This window comes from Pleurodeles waltl, chromosome 7 (assembly GCF_031143425.1).
Source record: "Pleurodeles waltl isolate 20211129_DDA chromosome 7, aPleWal1.hap1.20221129, whole genome shotgun sequence".
NCBI lineage: Eukaryota > Metazoa > Chordata > Amphibia > Caudata > Salamandridae > Pleurodeles > Pleurodeles waltl.
Window position 1 is genome coordinate 191,538,377 of NC_090446.1, and position 19,005 is coordinate 191,557,381.

A 19,005-nucleotide genomic window follows, 5' to 3' on the forward strand; every position below is an offset into this window, starting at 1 on the left:
CAGCTGTATTGGACAGCTGAGTGGAGAACACGCTGAGGCTCTCATTTTTGGTCAGAGCAGTGAAGCAGGCCACTCAGAGCAATAGCGACGCTGCTGTCATGCTGGTGACAGGAGCATTGTGATTGGCTGGAAGCCTGAGTGCACCCGGGAACAAGAAGAGGACAGAGGGGAGACGAACGTATGTCCCCTCAAAGGTACGTTTTTTTAATATATATATATTTTTTTTACCAGCGTGCCTGCCCTGTCCCACCACCTTCGTTCAGTGGCAGCTGCCACTAATGACAGCCCTCTCAGCTCTTAAGTGTGTGATTCAAGTGAATTTCATCCTCAAATGCAGCAATCACAGAAATCCCCACCAGGGAAGACTGGATTTCTAAATGTGGCAGTGGTCTTCTGCCAGGCGCAAAGTAGCAAAGATCTCAGACGACCCTGTGAGCTGTCAGGATGACTCCTATGTATCCATTAAGGTAATAGAAAGACATGATGACATTTATTACATACATTTTGCACTGACAAAACAGCAGATCAATTGGTGTATGAATGAGTTGAAAAATTGTTATTGAAGGATTTATAGCCCATTGGAATTAATGATAGAAAAATCACACCCCATGGGGTGATATTTTTGTAAACAGTACTTGGGACAGATTTCTGAGAATATATTTTTACTAACGATAGTCTGACATACAACCAGCATGTATTAACTCAACATGTAAGAACCACAATTTCCCATAACCTAAATTATATGTGAACATTGTGTGACCTATCCACAAAGAGCGTAGTAAATCTACTCCCATAAGAGTAATTCTACCTAAGGAAGCAGATTTACTTCTTTTTGCAATTCACGTATATTCCCTGGAGGATACCTAGAAAACTGCATCAGATGAAGGATTCCATGCAAACCGCCAAGAATGTCATGTGTAATCTCTCCTAGGCACTTATTCCCATTGTGCAGAATTCTAAATACCATAGAATTTCAGAAGGGGAAACGAAGCTTGCTGTGCATTTGCACAATTCTTTTACAACATTTTCCAATTGTAAAAGCCCTTCTGTTAATTTCCCACCAAATCCGAGAGCAATTGTTCTCATTCCCATCGTGAAATGTAAATCATTCCAACACTTGAGTGCAGTAAATGTCTGAACATTTCCAGGGTGGAAAATAGTTAGGTCAGAGTGTGGGGACGCCCAACTAAAAAGTTTGTAGGCGTTCCGAAACTTACGTGGCTAATCATGTCTCAAAATGCCCACTTCTCGCCCTTTGTGTGGGATGTACTATCTGTGAATTTCTCCACGTTTGTGGTGGAGAAATCAGGAGTAGTAAAACTATTAACACTGCAAGAAATTTTTTAGTAAATGTTCGGCAAGTGTAAATGGAGCTATTTTGTGGCGTAAACAAATGTTTATGGCAGAAAACACATTTATGAACACTGCCTTGTGTGTATCTGTGGGCCTTCATAAAAATAGCTGAGCAAAAAATAAACAAGTGAAAACAATTTTGCTTTGCGAAGTTTTAATGCATAGTTGTAAGGGAAAAGATTTCTACATCAAAAAAAGATTTCTAGATATTAGCTGGATACAGAGCGATCCAGTATCAGTGGCTGATAAGGACATAGCATTTCTTCCCTACCAAGTTCTTTGTGGGAAGGTTTTTTTAAAGGAAAGGAACGCTTGCCTTCCTTGTCCTAGGAGCAGGCATATTTGCACGAGTTTTGCTATTTCAGTGAATCCAGACTCAGACACTAACATAATCTGACTTGGAGGGACTGGGTACCACTACAGATCAGAGACCTCATTTATTAGTAGGGTGGTGTGACACCCGACACCCCACCACTGAACTCCCCAGTGCATTAGAATGCTGTACTAACTGTACTCAGTGTAAGGCAGCAGTGTAAAGGCAGCAGTGTGCCAAATACATAGGCCCTGATTTATAATTTTTGGGGGGCAAAACTGCACTAACACAGTTTTTCACCAAAAAGTTTAGCACCGGCTTGCACCATTTCTGTGCACCAGCCGGGCACCATATTTATGGATTGGTGCTAGCCGGTGCAAAGGGTAGGCTACTGTAATAAAAATGACGTAGTCGGGTGGGGCTGGTGGTATGGAAGAAGGGGGTTTTGCATCAAAAAATTACGCCAGGCAGGTTAGATTAAAACAAATTACTCTAACCTGCCTAGAGTCATTTCTGACGCAAAACCATCCATACCACATGACTCCTGTCTTAGAAAAGACAGGAGTCATGCCCACCACCCTAATGGCCAGCACAGGGGACCAGGGTCAGCTGGGCATGGCCATTTCACCCTGTGCCATGTATGGGGGCCCATTTCAGGGGCCCTATGGCATTTAAAAAAATAAAATAAAATACTGGGACATCCCCTGTACTTACCTGGGATGAGGTCCCCCATCCTCCGCTGTCCCTCTGGCTGGTGTGGATGGGGGTGTCCCTGGGGCCTGGGCAGGGCACCTGTGGGCTTATTCCATGATGTTCCACCATGGAAATAGGCCCACTTGTCCCCTAATGCCTTCCCTGACCCAGGCGTTAATAAATGGTGCAAAGCAAGCTTTGCACCATTTTTTACTCCTCCTCTCGCCCGTGCACCATTTTTGCATGGGAGTATAAATATGTTGTTAAGACCATAGAATCGTTTTGTGCATAGGAACACCTACCTTGCATCTCGTTAAGGCAAGGTAGGTTTCAACATCCAAAAAATGACTTTAACTCCATAAATTTGGCGCTACACGGTTTCTAGCGCCGAAGTATAAATATGGAGTTAGTATTGCACTGAATTAGAGTTTAAAAAAATGAAGCTAATTCAGTGCAAACAGAGTATAACTATGCCCCATAGTCTACATACCTCTGTCACAAAGACAGGGCACAGGGTCCCACATCCCAAAATCCCTTACTATATGTGATAGCACCACATCACCCTGTATGCATTCTACACTGAGCAGTGGTGCTGTATGCAACATCAGGGCACTACCTTCTTTAATGAAAAAGAATACCAAATACCTGATAGGAGGGAAAGTAGATGGATAAGAAGCATATACATGTAAGAGTCCAGAGTTCTGGTGGCAAGGAAAACAAAAAAAAAGAGGACAGTGCCAGCCAAAGTTCATGTAAAAGAAGTTGCTGAATAAAACGAAAGATGCAAAGGAGCAGGAGAATTAGGCAACACCTCTGCCATCCACAAAAACTATATATTTCAGAAATGTTGATTCACTTATGAATTACAGATGAGTGAGTTGCCTCCTCACATACAAAAAGAAATCAGGCAAGCTATGCGAGGGAGAGTTCAAATCGAACAAGGCTCTCTTAAGCATCCTTCCTTTAAAGATTGTGAAATTTAGTATCACAGAATTGGGTAACATTGGTTATTTACAGTGCTAAGAACCTGCCCTAAGAACTATATCAAAACTTGCTATTATAATGTTCAGGAAGGGCAAATCACACGTTTAAAAGTTGAAATGGCCACATAGTATGTGGAGTAAAGCACAACCTAACTTCAAATTTATAAGGATTTTACAAGACATCGAGGAGTCCTATTACCTTATAAAGGCACAAAGCCTGTGGCTGCAATCTCCATGGCCTGGGGAAAGTGAAAAATGCTCCAGCAGTGGCCGCGGAACTTCAAAAGCTGTCTTCCAATGGCTCCAACTAACCGGGAAATGCCTGATGTAATAAAGAGACAGGCTGGCCCTGCCAGAAACTGACATAATCTTAAAATGATATTCTCACACAAACAGATATCCAGAACAGTTACTCAGTCAAGCAAATTCACACACAATGCCTGCAGTGTCATGACACAAAACAAGCGTTGGCAAAGTCAATAGGTTTCGACTGTGCAAGAGCTATTGGCTTTGCCCATGTGTTTTAGCCATGTTGTACATCAGCATGGCTGCGGTTCAGCATGGCTAAAAGTTAGTAGCATGGAGGGGAGGGGAGTGTTGAAGAGAGGAATGGTGAAGAGTGGAGTAGAGTGTTGCAGAGTGGAGTGGCAGAGAGGGTTGTGTATTGGAAGGGCATAGTGTGGAGTTGCATAGAGTGGCATACACTAGGATGGTATAGAGAGGAGTGGACTGGTGTAGAGTGCACTGACGTAGAGTGTTGCAGAGCATAGTGGTGTGGAGTGCAGTGGCATTGAAATCAGTGGCATTGAAATCAGTGGCGTACAATGCAGCATCGTGGAGTGGCACATATTAGAGTGAACACAGACTGGAGTGGTGCAGAGGGGAGTGACGTAGAGTTGAGTGATGCAGAGGGCAGTGGCACAGAGTAGATTTGAGTGGCACAGAGTGCAGTGGCATAGAATGTAGAAAAAAGTTTAATGGCATAGCGTGCTGTGGCTTAGTGGTGTAGAGTAGAGTAGCATAGAGTGGTGCAGAGTTGAGTATAGTACCATACAGTGCAGTAGCAAAGTGCAGAGTAGACTGGCGTAGAGTTCAATGGTGGAAAGTGCAGTGCCGCAGAACAGAGTGTCAGAGTACAGTGGGGAAGAGTGGACCAGAGAGCAGTGGTGTACAGTACAGTGGTGCGGAGTACAGTGCAGGGGCATAGAGTGCAGTTACACAGAGTGCAGCTGTGGAGGGTGCATTGGCAAAGAGCACAGTGGTTAGGAGTAGAGTGTAATAGAGTAAAGAGTCATAGAGTGGAGTAGAGTGACGTGAAGTGCAGTGGCATCGAGTAGATTGTTTCAGAGTGGAGTGAAGTGGCATAGAGTAGAGTGGTGGAGAGGAGAGTGCATTTGCATAGAGTAAGAGAGTGTAATGGCATAGAGTAAAGTGGAGAAGAGTGTAGTGGTGCAGAGTAGATTACAGCGGCGTACAGTGGATTGGCGTAGAGTGCAGGGGCCTAAAGTTGAGTGTTACAGAGTAAAGTGCATTGGTGTAGAGTGTGGTGGCATAGAGTGCAATGCTGCAGAGTGTCATAGAGTGTTGTAGTGTACAGCAGCATAGAGTGGAGTTGTGCAGAGTAGATTGGTGTGGCCTAGACTGGAGTGCTATAGAGTGCAGTAGCAAAAAGTGCAGTGGTGTAGATAAAGTGGTGAAGAGTGAATTGGCATAGAGTACAGTGGTACAGGGTAGAGTAGACAGCATAGCATGAACTGGAACAGACTGCAGGGGCATAGAGTACAGTGGAGTAGAGTGGTGCAGCGTTGAGTGGTGTAGAGTTGAGTGATGCAGAGGGCGGTGGCACAGAGTAGAGTAGAGTTCCATACTGTGCAGTAGCATAGAGTGGAGCAGCGTAGAGTGGCATAGGGCAGACTAGAGCGGAATAGAGTTAAATGGCAGAAAGTAATTTTTTACAGAGTAGAGTGTCAGAGTCCAGTGGAGAATAGTGGAATAGAGTGAAGTAGAGAGCAATGGCATAGAGTAGAATGATGCAGAGTAGACTGCAGTGGCATAGACTGTAACGACAGTGCAGTTGTGGAGAGTGCAGTGGTTAAGAGTAGCATGGCATAGAGTGCAGTGGCAGCATAGAGTGGAGTGACATAGAGTACAGGTTCACAGAGTAGATTGTTTCAGAGTAGAGTGATGTGCTGTAGAGTAGGGTGGTGACGGGTAGAGTGTAGCTGCATAGAGTGACATAGAGTGTAATGGCATAGAGTAAAGTGGAGTAGAGTGCGGAGGTATAGAGTAGATTAGGGTGACGTAAAGTGGATTGGGGTAGAATGCAGGGGCATAGAGTTTAGAGTTACAGAGTAAAGGGCATTGGTGTACAGTGCAGTGGCATAGAGTGCAGCATATTGTAGAGTACAAGTAACATAGAGGGGAGTTGTGCAGAGTAGATTAGTATGTCCTAGACCGGAGTGCTGTAGAGTGCAGTGTTGAAAAGTACAGTGGTGTAGAGTAGAGAAGGGTGCACTGGCATAGAGTACACCGGTACAGGGTAGAGTAGAGAGGTGTAGCGTGAAGTGGCGTAGAGTGAAGTGGCATAGAGTGATACAAAATGCAATGGAGTGGTGGCAGAGTAGAGTGCAATGGTGTGGAGTGGTGCAGAGTAGAGTGAAAGTGGTGTAGAGTGGAGTGTTCATGGTATGATAGCACACTGCTTTTACACACAACACATTTTCAACTGAAATGGCCATTACATTTGCACAGACATACAGTTTTGCAAATAAAACTGTAGAGTGCACAGACGGAAATGTTTGAAAAAAGAATCACCTAGTTTAATGATTCGTTTTGATCATAGTAAAATATTTGTTTCCAACGCGCTTCAGAAATAACAAAAAATTTGCTTAATTTGTGCATTTATAATAATGATATTTTCTGAAATAGTTAGACAGTCAATTTAAATGTTGTCATGTGCTAGAAAAAACTCCTTGGTACCCCCATTATCCAGCAAGATCATCACATAAATCCTTTAACTTTGAAGTCCGTGAAAGAAAGTAAACAAGTGCCCTTGGAAGACAGCCCCTGGCATTTGACCCAAGTCTAGCATGCACAGCAAGAGTGACAAGATAAGAACGATGTACAGCTCTGTGTAGAGAAAGGGATAACTATGAAGGATTAAGTGAATAAGGTTTAGGCAAGGGAAGACCCAAAACTCAAGCTGGCCAGCCCAACACAAATAAAGCCAGCAAGTGGAAAGCAAGAAAATGTGAGTTGCAAACCACAAAGCCAATGCAAGCAACCGGCAGAATGCATTTCAGGGTCAACTTTATGAATGTCCTCAATATTTCTTTACCAAACCAGATAGCTCCGATGTCTGGTAGGCTGCGACCTAATGATGCCCCCTCATCAGAATGAAATGAGAGGCCCCATGTCTCCTGTATGTCACAGATATTCATTGGCCTTGGGCTGAATGGGTGTTCCCTAAAAGATTGGGGGGCCATGCGCCCTAGAGGCTGCAGGGGCCTCCATGATGCCCTCGAATACCTGTCTGACGCCTTCACACAAACGCACATTCACACATACTGCTTTTTTCACTGCCGTACTCACCACACACTCCGAATACCGGGTACACAAACGCACCAATCGATCGGGCGTGTGACTGAAAATGATAGTCTTACCTACGGTTTTGCCAATGTTTCTTACATTTGTTTTGCATTGGTGATCTTGCTGTCACAGGAACAGCATTATTTAGTAACTGTGTTATAAAACCATGCTAACTGAATAAATGCATGTGCCTGGACCTACCCTTAAACTGTCCCACTATTATACTACCCCTCACTTCGACTCCCTATCTCCACTCATTAAACTGCTTCACTCTTTTAAATCCTCAATTACACACCACGTATGCAACAACACAAAGAAAAGATTTAGATGTTTTCATGCCTTACTGCCCATTTTTAATCCCAATATATAAATCGGGTGCAAAAACATGGGGGGCACGAAGCCTAAATCTGATTTGCACCAGGGTATTTTACACCAGATTATACCAGTCGGTGCTATGACGCTCTTAGATGAATGTGGAAGAAGTGAACAAAAAGGGCGGTATTGTTAAGTAATGTTCAGGAATTTCCTTTGTGAGTGCATGAACGATAGTGCAATATATTTCCCACGATTTATGAAGCAGGAACATGTACGAATTGCAAGCAGTTTAGAAAGTAGAGCTTCATATGCACACAATATATCAATGTAGAAGTACTCTCAGAACAGTCAAATTAGACCTCCATACACACAACCACAATAAACACATTAATACCAACACTGAAGAAAAACAACACTTCATACTCACTTCATTGACGTGAGATATCTAAATAAAACCACCCTGTTAATATGTACTTTATTAATGCACAACCACAAACGTGATTAATCTATGAATAAACTGGTGCCCACTTTCCATCATCATTGTACAATTGCATATCGGTAGACCGGATGGCCTCAAGGTAATGTTTTTGACTTCCTTCCTGTTTCCTAAAAACTTGACTCAATTTTAAATAAGCTTCCTAGAGTATAAAAAGTTTGGAAAATGTGTTGTTTATTAGTAGTTTGTGATGGCAAGCACAATAGGAACATTATACAGATTAAAGGTATACATAAAGCTTAAGTATTTGCTTCACATCCAGCTGTTTTTTAAATATATTTGGATGATTTAGAAGAACATCAGCATTGACGTTTTTCCTTACTGTCTTAAATTTCATGATATAAGGAATAATGTTCACTGAAATTATTCGTTTACTTTATATCTCACCAGCATGCTGTCTTCAGGCACTTCCCAGTTTGCCATCCGTACAAGAGGATGTGATAACAATGTATGTGCTTTGGTACCTATAGATTTACTGGTGGACATCAGTAAGGCTACTAAAAATACAGATCCAACCATCTGCAATAAGCAATACGTTGTGCATCAATCATGGCGATGAACAGAAAACTGATATTGGCAACAGATCTGCAGAATGACCAAGGAGAGGAGATGGACATAATTTGAGTTGACCACACAAATTCGTCAGTAATAATCCGTGATCCTGCTCTATTTGCTTCTATGTCTGGGTGTCTTTGGTTTCCATCACACGAAATGTGATCTGTTGCATTTTCAGAAATGTCTTAACCCCCTGATGCAATTCAGAATGCTCTTTTGTGGAAGCTTAGACAAGGAGGAGTTGAGGTGAGCTGTTTTCTGAACCAAGGCACTCGTCGAGTCTTCTTTCACAAAATGGCAGACAAGTAGATAGAAATTTCCTGACAAATTACTCTTCATCCAAAATATCAAACTGTTCATCAACAGCAAATGTCTTCATTTTAATCCTTTCTGAAAAATATTTCACTTTTCCCACCTTGAGGAAGAAACACGTTTGCCAAGCTTTTGTCTGAATTTTTCGGAGTTTGGATACAAAGTTCTCGTTGGTCACTAAATACACCAGAGGATTGATGGCACTGTTCATGCAGGCCAGGCCGCGGGTCACCTGGTAGGTGACATAGATGTTCTTTAAAGTCTGAGTGCATGCTCCATCAAGTTGCCACAACCTGGTAAGCAAATTAAGATTTCGAAACAAGTGATATGGGAAGAAGCAGATTGAAAATAAAACCATGACTATAATCACCAATTTTATGCTTCTTACTTTCAAAGAAGTGTCTAAGTTCTCATTTTTCCGCAAAACCACAAGCACATGGGAATAGCAACCAATAATTACTAAAAAAGGAATTAAAAAGCCGAATACCATCACCAACAAGCTATAGGGCAGGTACTCGCTCAGGCTTTCGTTGCCAGTGGAATCGTAGCAGTGGGAGGCATTGTCGTCTGTTTTCATGAACAACAAGTCAGGTAAAATCTGCATGATCACCCAAATCCATACAATAGCGCTGACGAGGAAAGCGTGAGCCAGCTTCTGGAACCGACCCAGCATTTTCATTGGATGGACAATCCCTATGTAGCGTTGCACGCTGATACAGGTGAGAAAGCCAATACTGGCGTAGAGGTTGACGTGGAAGAGGCAACGAGTGACCCTGCAGAATGCCAAGCTAAATAGCCAGATTTCTTCTTCGATGTAGTAAGAGGCAAAAAATGGTAGAGTGATCACGTACAGCAGATCCGCAACGCCAAGGTTAAACACAAAGACGTTCAAAGTGTTCCACTTCCTCCAGTTTCTGCACAGGTTCCACAAACCGAAGCCATTGCCTAGGATTCCGATGAGGAAGACACTCAAGTAAACAACAGGCAGGTAGCGGTAGGTGAAGTCCTTGTTCACCTGGCATTGTGGCGAACTCACATTCGAAATGAGAGACGTGGAATACGATTCCGTCGAATTCCCAGCATTCATCGTCCGTTTCAATTTAATTTCAGCTCTGTAGAAAGGGTTGCGATCTGATCCTCGTTGCAAGTGCTGGTATATGCTTTCCCTTTGCAAGCCACTTGCATCCAAAACATGATTCATCCACAGCATGAAAACGTCCCGTGCAAAATGTCGAGCCTTTCAGGGAATGAAAAAAAAAGTTGCTGATGGCTTGCAGCTCCATTTGCCGTCGTTTCTGTCGGTACTGTTTACTTTCCAGCTCTTTAGTTTAGCTTTGGGAACTCTTTACATTAATATCAGAACGTGGTGCCTGTCGGAGTGTTACTTGAACAGTAAACACGACTGCGCAAAGCCATAAACTATAAATGAACCTTTATCCATCTGACGCGTTAGTTTCTCTTCCTTACAGCCAAACTTCTCTACATTCCCTGTTTCCCCCGGGTCCTAATATTGTCGATTGCCGTGTTCTTTTGCAATCCAGCTTTGCCGTTCAGGTGCCGCAATCATTCTGAAAAGGCATAGCAACCCTTAGAAAATATCTGATTTTCAGGTGGCATGGCGAATATACGAATGTAAGCTTGGAGATAAACCCTACACAACTCCACGTACTTTAGAAAGATACAGTGCTTGATCTAGCTGGTGGTTACGGGTGGGCACCACCGACTCATATTTTAGGACTGGTATTTATTTTTCCTCGTTCCACATTTTCCTACTGCAACACAGAAAACGCACAACAGAGAAAGAATGAGAAAGATAAAGACGGCAAAACCGTCATAAAGGGGGAAAGCAAGAACCTATAAGAGAGGGATTAGGGTAGGGTCACCAGATTTTGAGGAGCAAAAACCGGGACAGGTCAGACAGAAAAGAAGGACTAAAGACATTACTCACTTTTATATCTGGCCTGTCCGTTTTTTTGCGCAGCTTGAAGGTCCCGGTGGGATTGCCGAGTTACGAGGCATTTCCCCCCTGGGGTGTTTGGGGAAGTGGATTAGCCCAAGGCGCTGTTTGGGCGCTTTGGGCTATGGTGGTGTTAGAAATTGGGTTTTTGGTTGGCAGTCAGGTTACCCCCTGTCCAAGCAAAAACCCTCACTCTAGTCAGGGTAAGTCACACACAATCCAAGATTATCCTGTGCCCACCCTCTGGTAGCTTGGCACGAGCAGTCAGCCTTAACTTAGAAGGCAATGTGTAAAGTATTTGTGCAATAAATCATACAATACCACCATATAGCACCACACAAATACACCACACAGTGTTTAGAAAAATATATAATATTTATCAGGAGAATTGTAGGTCAAAACGGATAAAGTTGCAATGTGAATTTGTAGAGATATCACTGAAAAGAGATTTAAAGTGTCTTAAGTCTTTAAAAAGCAAACAAAGGGGGTCATTACAACATTGGCGGTATAAAGCGCTTACCGCCGTGCAGAAGACCGCCAATACACCGCCGCGGCCGCGGTAGACCGCCACAGCTAATATGACACACTTCACGGAATCCGCCGAAATTCAGACACCCACACAATACCGCCACACCAAAGGTCAGCGAGAAACTGGCGGAAACACATCCTCCACCTCCACGCCAACAGAAATACACCCATGCCATTACGACCCACGAATCCACTCGGCGGTCTTTCAACCACGGTATTCCATTGGCGGTACACACCGCCGTGCTCAAAATACACACACATCTCCAAAACACCGCCACATTGGACAATTTGAAATACACACACCTGACACACATACACACACCACTCCCACACACCCAATACTATATAAAACACACACCCACATCACCCACAAACCCCTAGTACCAAAAATTCAGAGAGAAGGCCAGAGAGACAGCACAGAACAGACAACCCCATCACACAGAGGCACACAACACCATCATCCAAGCACAAAACACCACATACCACTACACTCACTACACTCATCAACACATACACCACCCCACACATCACCTACACCACCCCATGTCACGCCAAAGACACCCCGGCTTCTCCGAGGAGGAGCTCAGGGTCATGGTGGAGGAAATCATCCGGGTAGAGCCACAGCTATTTGGCTCACAGGTACAGCACACCTCCATAGCCAGGAAGATGGAGCTATGGCAAAGAATAGTGGACAGGGTCAACGCTGTGGGACAGCACCCAAGAAATAGGGAGGACATCAGGAAGAGGTGGAACGACCTACGGGGGAAGGTGCGTTCCACGGTATCCAGGCACCACATCACGGTACAGCGGACTGGCGGCGGACTCCCACCTCCTCCCCCACAACTAACAACATGGGAGGAGCAAGTCTTGTCCATCTTGCATCCTGAGGGCCTCCGAGGAGTCGTTGGAGGAACGGACACTGGTAAGTCTAATCTTAACCATCATAACCCCCACCCTACCTGCATGATATCACACACCCCCACCATCACACCCTCCCCTATCACCCCAAATCCTAACCTATCTACCCATGACACCAACCACCCATCCCAACCCCAAGACGTGCATGACATAACTAAGCATGGACACCCATCACCAAAGCATGCCCACTGCACAGACCCCCAACACCCCCCAACCATCAGCACACAAGCCCCCACACAGGAATGCCTGCACTGGGGTTCACGAACACCCAACCATTGCACTCCATGAAACATACACATGCAATAATCATGTACTTATGCTCCCGCAGGAACCCGAAGGAACGTCATCACACCAGAGGGTCCAGACAACACCACTCCACCCCCAGAAGAGGCCCACAGTGACGACAGCAGCTCTGCCCCACTGGATCTTGATGACCAGGCCGGACCATCGTGGGCCTCAGGACAGTCGGTTCCCCTTGCCCAGCCACAGCCCAACACCGAGCTTACACCCTCTGGTAACACCAGCACAGCACCCACCCAGCGGGCCCAAACCTCCCTACCCAGGACAGGTCAATCAGCGGTGTGTCCACCACTACAGGGCACCCATGCTAACCCACCACCCCAACAACAACAGGGACCTGAGGGCAGTGGTAGTGGGCACACGGTCCAGGGGACGGAGGCACAGGAACACAGGGGAACTGGGAGGGCTGCTGTGCGACAGAGGGAGGACAGGCCAAGGGAACCAACTCTCCACGAGGCCCTCTCCTCCATCATGGGAGCATACCACCACTCCCAGGAGACGATGGCCACGGTCCTGGACAAGTTGCAGGAGACCCTGCGTCTGCAGGAGGAACAATATTTGGGGTTCAGGGAGGAGCTCGGGACCATCGGCTCCGCCCTGGGCACCATCGTAGGGGTGCTGACAGACATTCAAAAGACCTTGAGGGACACCGTGGCACTCCAAGGGGCCCCTGACACTAGCCAGGACGATGAACCGCCCACCACCTCCGCCGGCGCTAGTGGACAGGACACCCCGCCACAGGACCAACACACCAGGACCCCATCCCCTGCAGACGGACAACCACCACGCAAGCGGGCCCTGAGATCCAGGAACAGGACAGAGCAAGATGGCAAGACCCCCGCCAGGAAATAAGACCACCCTGATTGTCCCCCCACTATCCCACTTTGTTACCCTGTCCAAATCAGAACTGACCTAGCTCCACTTCCAATGCCCAGATGTGCAATGTACCTGTGAGACTAATAGACTGGACTCTGCCATGGACATTCCTCCACCATCACCAGTTTACAACCCCCCATAATTTTTTGAGCACTTAAATAAACACCCTTGTAAAACTTAAAACAAATGGAGTCAGTCTATGATTTGTAAATCTGTATTATCAATTACAGTTGCATAATGGGTTATCCATTGGAAGGCTAACATACCTATGTCACACATCACAAGCCCTTCAAGGATGCAAACAGTTGACATGTAGGTTACCACATTTGTGAAACTGAAATGGAAGGGGACAACTCAGTTAACAAATAGTGAGTGAAATGGAGCTACAGGATAGAGGTAGATGTGTGAAAGTTAATGTAATGGTAAAAATGAAAATGTTCTCACCTGTGTCTCACTGGAAATATTGCTGTATGACTGACTCCCTGTTGTCGTTTTCTTCTTCCTCAGCTTCATCCTCATCACTGTCGACAGGCTCCACAGCTGCTACAACACGGTCATCTGGATCATCCTCCTGCAGAAAAGGCACCTGGCGTCGCAATGCCAATTTATGGAGCATGGAGCAGGCGATGATGATGTCGCACACCTTCTTCGGTGAGTAGAATAGGGACCCATCTGTCATATGGAGGCACCGGAACCTGGCCTTAAGGAGCCCGAAGGTGCGTTCGATAACCCTCCTAGTCCGCCCATGGGCCTCATTGTAGCGTTCCTCTGCCCTGGTCCTGGGATTCCTCACTGGGGTCAATAGCCAGGAAAGGTTGGGGTAACCAGAGTCCCCCAATAGCCATACACGGTGCCTCTGGAGTTCACCCATCATATCAGGGATGCTGCTATTCCGCATGATGTAGGCGTCATGCACTGAACCAGGGAACATAGCATTTACCTGCAAGATGTACTGGTCTGCCAAACAGACCATCTGTACATTCATGGAATGATAACTCTTCCTGTTCCTGTACACCTGTTCAGTCCTGCGGGGGGGACCAGAGCTACATGGGTCCCATCAATGGCACCTATGACGTTGGGGATAGGTCCAAGGGCATAGAAGTCACCTTTCACTGTAGGCAAATCCTCCCCCTGAGGGAATATGATGTATCTCCTTACATGTTTCAGCAGGGCAGACAACACTCTGGACAACACGTTGGAAAACATAGGCTGGGACATCCCTGATGCCATGGCCACAGTTGTTTGAAATTACCCACTTGCAAGGAAATGGGGCACTGACAGCACCTGTACGTCGGGGGGGATTCCAGTCGGATGGCGGATTGGTGACATCAGGTCTGGCTCCAACTGGGTACATAGTTCCTGGATTGTAGCATGGTCAAACCGGTAGGTCACGATTAAATGTCTCTCTTCCATTGTCAACAGGTCCACCAGCGGTCGGTACACCGGAGGATTCCGCCATCTTCTCATATGTCCCAGCTGACGGTGCCTACGAAGGACAACAACGAAGAACCAGTCACTATTCCTCCAGGTATGTACCCACAGTTACACACAAGACTACAGCAGACACAAAACCCTTCCTGTATGTGTGTTGAGTGTAGGCCTCAGTATGTGTGACGCAGTTGAAAATGAATCCATGTGGGCCCCTGAAATGGCGGCTGCCTGACCTCTAAACTGGGACAATGGGATTGTGGGGTAACAGTGCTGGCGTTGCACACCATCGCGGTAGGCGGTCGTAGACCGCGACGCAATGCTGTATTGGTTAACATTGGACCCTATGGGTCCCAGGAACCAATGAACAGGTGCGCCGGCGGTGATGATGCGCCCCGCCGCGGACGTCACCGCCGCGGACGTCACCACCATTTTCTATCTGTTCAATCACTAGATACCTCACCTTCGACAGGAGAGGACCTACACTGCTAGTGCTGCTGTGACCTCGGTCTGGAAGCGACGATGGCTGCTGCGTCTGGGGAAAGGGCCCCTGCCTTCACTGCACAAGAGTTGGAAAAACTTGTGGATGGGGTCCTCCCCCAGTACATGCTACTCTACGGTCCTCCAGACCAACAGGTTAGTACACAGGGAGCACGTTGTAGGGGCTAGGCCTGGGTGGACAGGTCTGGGTGGAAGAGGGAAGGGGGCAGAAGTCATACTACAGTAAAGCATGGGAATAAATGGGCCACATGGTCAGAGTAGGGAGGGGGCCACTCACATTGATGGTGCAGTTGGTAATGACTGTTCCTCTTTCCTTGTGCATGTCATGTAGGTCAGCGCCCACCAGAAGAGGGACATTTGGCGTGCCATCGCCAAGGAGGTCCGGACCCTGGGGGCCCACCAAAGACGGGGCACCCACTGCCGTAAGAGATGGGAGGACATTTGCCGCTGCAGCAAGAAGACGGCGGAGGCTCAGCTGGGGATGGCCTCCCAACGTGGGAGGGGTGCCCGTCGTACCATGACCCCCCTGATGTTCAGGATCCTGGCGGTGGCCTACCCGGAGTTGGATGGGCGTTTAAGGACATCACAGCAGACACAAGGGGGTGAGTACAACCTTATTCTGCGGACTTTGCGTGCAGCGGAGGGGTCTGGGTGGTGGAGGTGGGCTGTGGGTGTCCCTAGGCCAGGGCGAGTTAGGTTGGCAAGGCCCCTCTGTAATTTAGGCCATGTGGCACTCTACCCCACCTCAGTAAATTAGCAAGTTGAGGTATAGTTGCCCCTGTGGCATCTATGTGCGCAGATTTCCACCAATGCCATGTAGGCCATATCCCAGAAATTGCATGTGCAGAGGGCAGGAGCGCGGCGTTGTGCATGGGGCTGCTGCGTCTGTCTTGTCCGCCAACGGTAGCGGTATGCCATGCATTAAAACTCTCTTTCTTCTGTCTCCCCCCCTTTTCCTGCTCTCCCTGTCCTTTTGTACATCAGCATCAACAGGCGGAGGTACAGTGGCACCGGAGCATGAGGGAGTTGCATCCCACATGGCCATGGAGGGCCACACCACAGACTCTGAATACACCAGTGGGACGGAGGGCGAGGGGAGCTTCAAGTCGGCCACCGGATCACCAACCAGCGACACAGACTCGTCCGCCGATGTGAGCACCCCTGTGGTGGCAGCACCATCTGTGCGCCCCACTTCTACAGGTACAGCCGCCACCCCCCCTAGCAGCACCGCCCTCCCAGCAGCCCCTCAGCGTTCACCCCGTGCCCACTCACCCAGGAGGGTGGGCATCACCTTCGCCCCAGGCACCTCGGGCCCTGCCCCAGTCACCCCTGCTGCCCTCAGTGAGGGGGCCATTGACCTCCTCAGGTCGCTCACTGTTGGGCAGTCTACCATTGTAAATGCCATCCAGGGTGTAGAAAGGGCGTTGCAACACGGTAATGCATTCCTGGAGCGCATTCATTCTGGTCAGGCTGTCCTTCAGCGAACCCTGCAATCTCTGGCCTCAGCACTGATGGCAGCAATTGTCCCTGTGTCCAGCCTCACCCCTCCAACTTCCTCCACCCAGACCCAATCCCCTGTACCCCAGCCCATCCCAAGCACACCTACAGACCAGCATGCACACAATTCAACACACAAAAGTAGCTCAGGCAAACATAGGCACCACACATCCCACAGGCACTCACACAAGCATCACACCCATACAGACACAGCAACATCCACTGTCTCCACTGTGTCCCCCTCCACCTCTTCTCCCTCCTCCCTCCCAGTCTCGTCTACACACACACCTGCATGCACCACATCTACAGTCACTAGGACTCGCACCAGGACACCCAGCACCACACGCCGCTCACCTGCACTCACCACCCTCACTACCATTTACACGTCCACTGTGTCCTCTCCCAGTGTGTCTGTGACGCCCCCTATCAAGGTACCCAAACGCCGGCAATCACTCACCCAACATCCATCCACCTCACGACAGCCTCCAGTACCTGCACCTCCCCCCAAAACAGCTAAAGTGACACCTCCTACAACCACCTCCTCTTCCTCCACTCCCAGACCCCCTCCAGCTACCCATCCCAGTGTTCGTCAGAAACTGATCCTCTGTCAAATTGACCTTTTTGCCCCCCCCTCCAATTCATCGGTCCAGTCGTAGCGCCTCAGCCAAAAAGCCACCAGTACCAGTGGTGCGTGTTCCAGGTTTTTGGAGTGCACCGTCCACCAGGGCAGGCAGTAGGACCCGGAGCCAAGGCACTGGCAGCCCACCCCCTGCAAAGGCTCCGAAATTGGAGAGTGGACGACGGGACCGTGTCAAGACTCCTGGTGGGACAACAAGTGAAATGGGTTTGAAGGCGATTGGTGAGTCAGCTGTAACTCCAAAAAAGGTGGGGAAGGTCCAGAGGAAGTCTGCCCAGCCTGTTGTGAGTGTCACGGCGGAGAAGTGCACCATCATTTCCGGCGGTCCAGACACAACCGCCAGCACCGTCGTCACTGGTCCAGAGACCACCGCACAAGACACAGCCCTGGAGGGCCCAAGTATCGTTACTGGTCCTGAGACCACCGCAAAAGACACAGCCCATGAGGGCCCAAGTATCGTCACTGGTCCTGAGACCACCGCACAAGACACAGCCCAGGCGGGGCCAGGATGCCACAGCCCCTCTGGGCAATGATGGAACGTCATGCCACACACCAATGTCCAGTATGGAGATCGTCATGCCACACACCAATGTCCAGTGTGGAGTTTGTCATGCCACACACCAATGTCCAGTATGGAAATCGTCATGCCACACACCAATGTCCAGTATGGAGATCGTCATGCCACACACCAATGTCCGTATCTGAATCGCCATGTCAAAGCACCACTGAACAGGGCAAAGACCGCCATGGCAAAGCACCGCTGAACAGGTCAAAGACCGCCATGGCAAAGCACCGCTGAACAGGGCAATGCACCGGGTAGGAATGAATGGCCCACCACATCAGGCATCCTTATCCCATGTGCAGCTGGGACAGTGACAGGACACTACCTTTAACGGGGAGACTCATCCAGTCTGGGCACCAGTCACCCCCCGTACCAGTATGGACCTGCATCGACTTGAGAGACTGTGGCTTTGCACTCCCCAGGATGTAACAGTGGGCAACCCACCCACTGTAGAGACTTGAGAGACTGTGGCTTTGCACTCCCCAGGATGGAACAGTGGGCAACCCACCCACTGTAGAGACTTGAGAGACTGTGGCTTTGCACTCCCCAGAATGGCACAGTGGGCAACCCACCCACTGTAGAGACTTGAGAGACTGTGGCTATGCACTCCCCAGGAAACATCAATGGGCATGGAGCCCCGTCGTGGATCTGGCTTTGCATTCATCTGGCTGAGGTGCCCCCCCTTCCCTTCCCCCTGAGGTGCCTGTAGTGTTTCTATCTGATGCCCCGGCAGTGTTCTCTCGGATTTTGGTGAGGTATCTATTGTGGGCCTCGCCCATGCATTTTTGGACTGTTTGTGCACGGACATTGTTGTGTACATATCGGCAATACTTATCGGATTATTTATGTAAATAAGAGTGATTTTGGAATACATATATTTGTATATTTTTGTATGACATGTATATTGGCACATTATAATGTTTGCCCGAAATTCGCATTGTCTTTGCATTCTTCCGGGGGGATTGTGGGTTGTTACTGTTCTTTTTGTGACTGCATTGGTGTGTATGTTGTACTATGCGAGGGTGGGGGTGTTTGGTGGGTGTCCCCCTAACTTTTGCCTCCCCCTCCCCTGTGTCGTAGGTGCAGTACTCACCGGTATCTTCTGCGCCTACGTCGCTGTTGGTCGTGAAGGAGCAGAAAGACAAGGGCAGGTAGTATTTGGAGTTCCGGGTCCATGGAGTCGTCGTTCCTCG

At 48.0% G+C, this 19,005-nt stretch overlaps 1 protein-coding gene across 1 annotated transcript; it reads right to left on the reverse strand.

The window, feature by feature from the left end:
• Nucleotides 1–7,812: 7,812 nt before the first annotated feature.
• On the reverse strand, nt 7,813–10,065 carry LOC138303955 (P2Y purinoceptor 1-like). The gene has a single exon (XM_069243548.1). The coding sequence runs from the start codon at nt 9,816–9,818 to the stop codon at nt 8,625–8,627; it is 1,194 nt and encodes a 397-aa protein (XP_069099649.1). The 5' UTR covers nt 9,819–10,065; the 3' UTR covers nt 7,813–8,624.
• Nucleotides 10,066–19,005: the final 8,940 nt, after the last annotated feature.

Bases quoted from the DNA above. Each gene is read 5' to 3' on its own strand.
- LOC138303955 (XM_069243548.1), bottom strand. From the start codon at position 9,818: ATGCTGTGGATGAATCATGTTTTGGATGCAAGTGGCTTGCAAAGGGAA.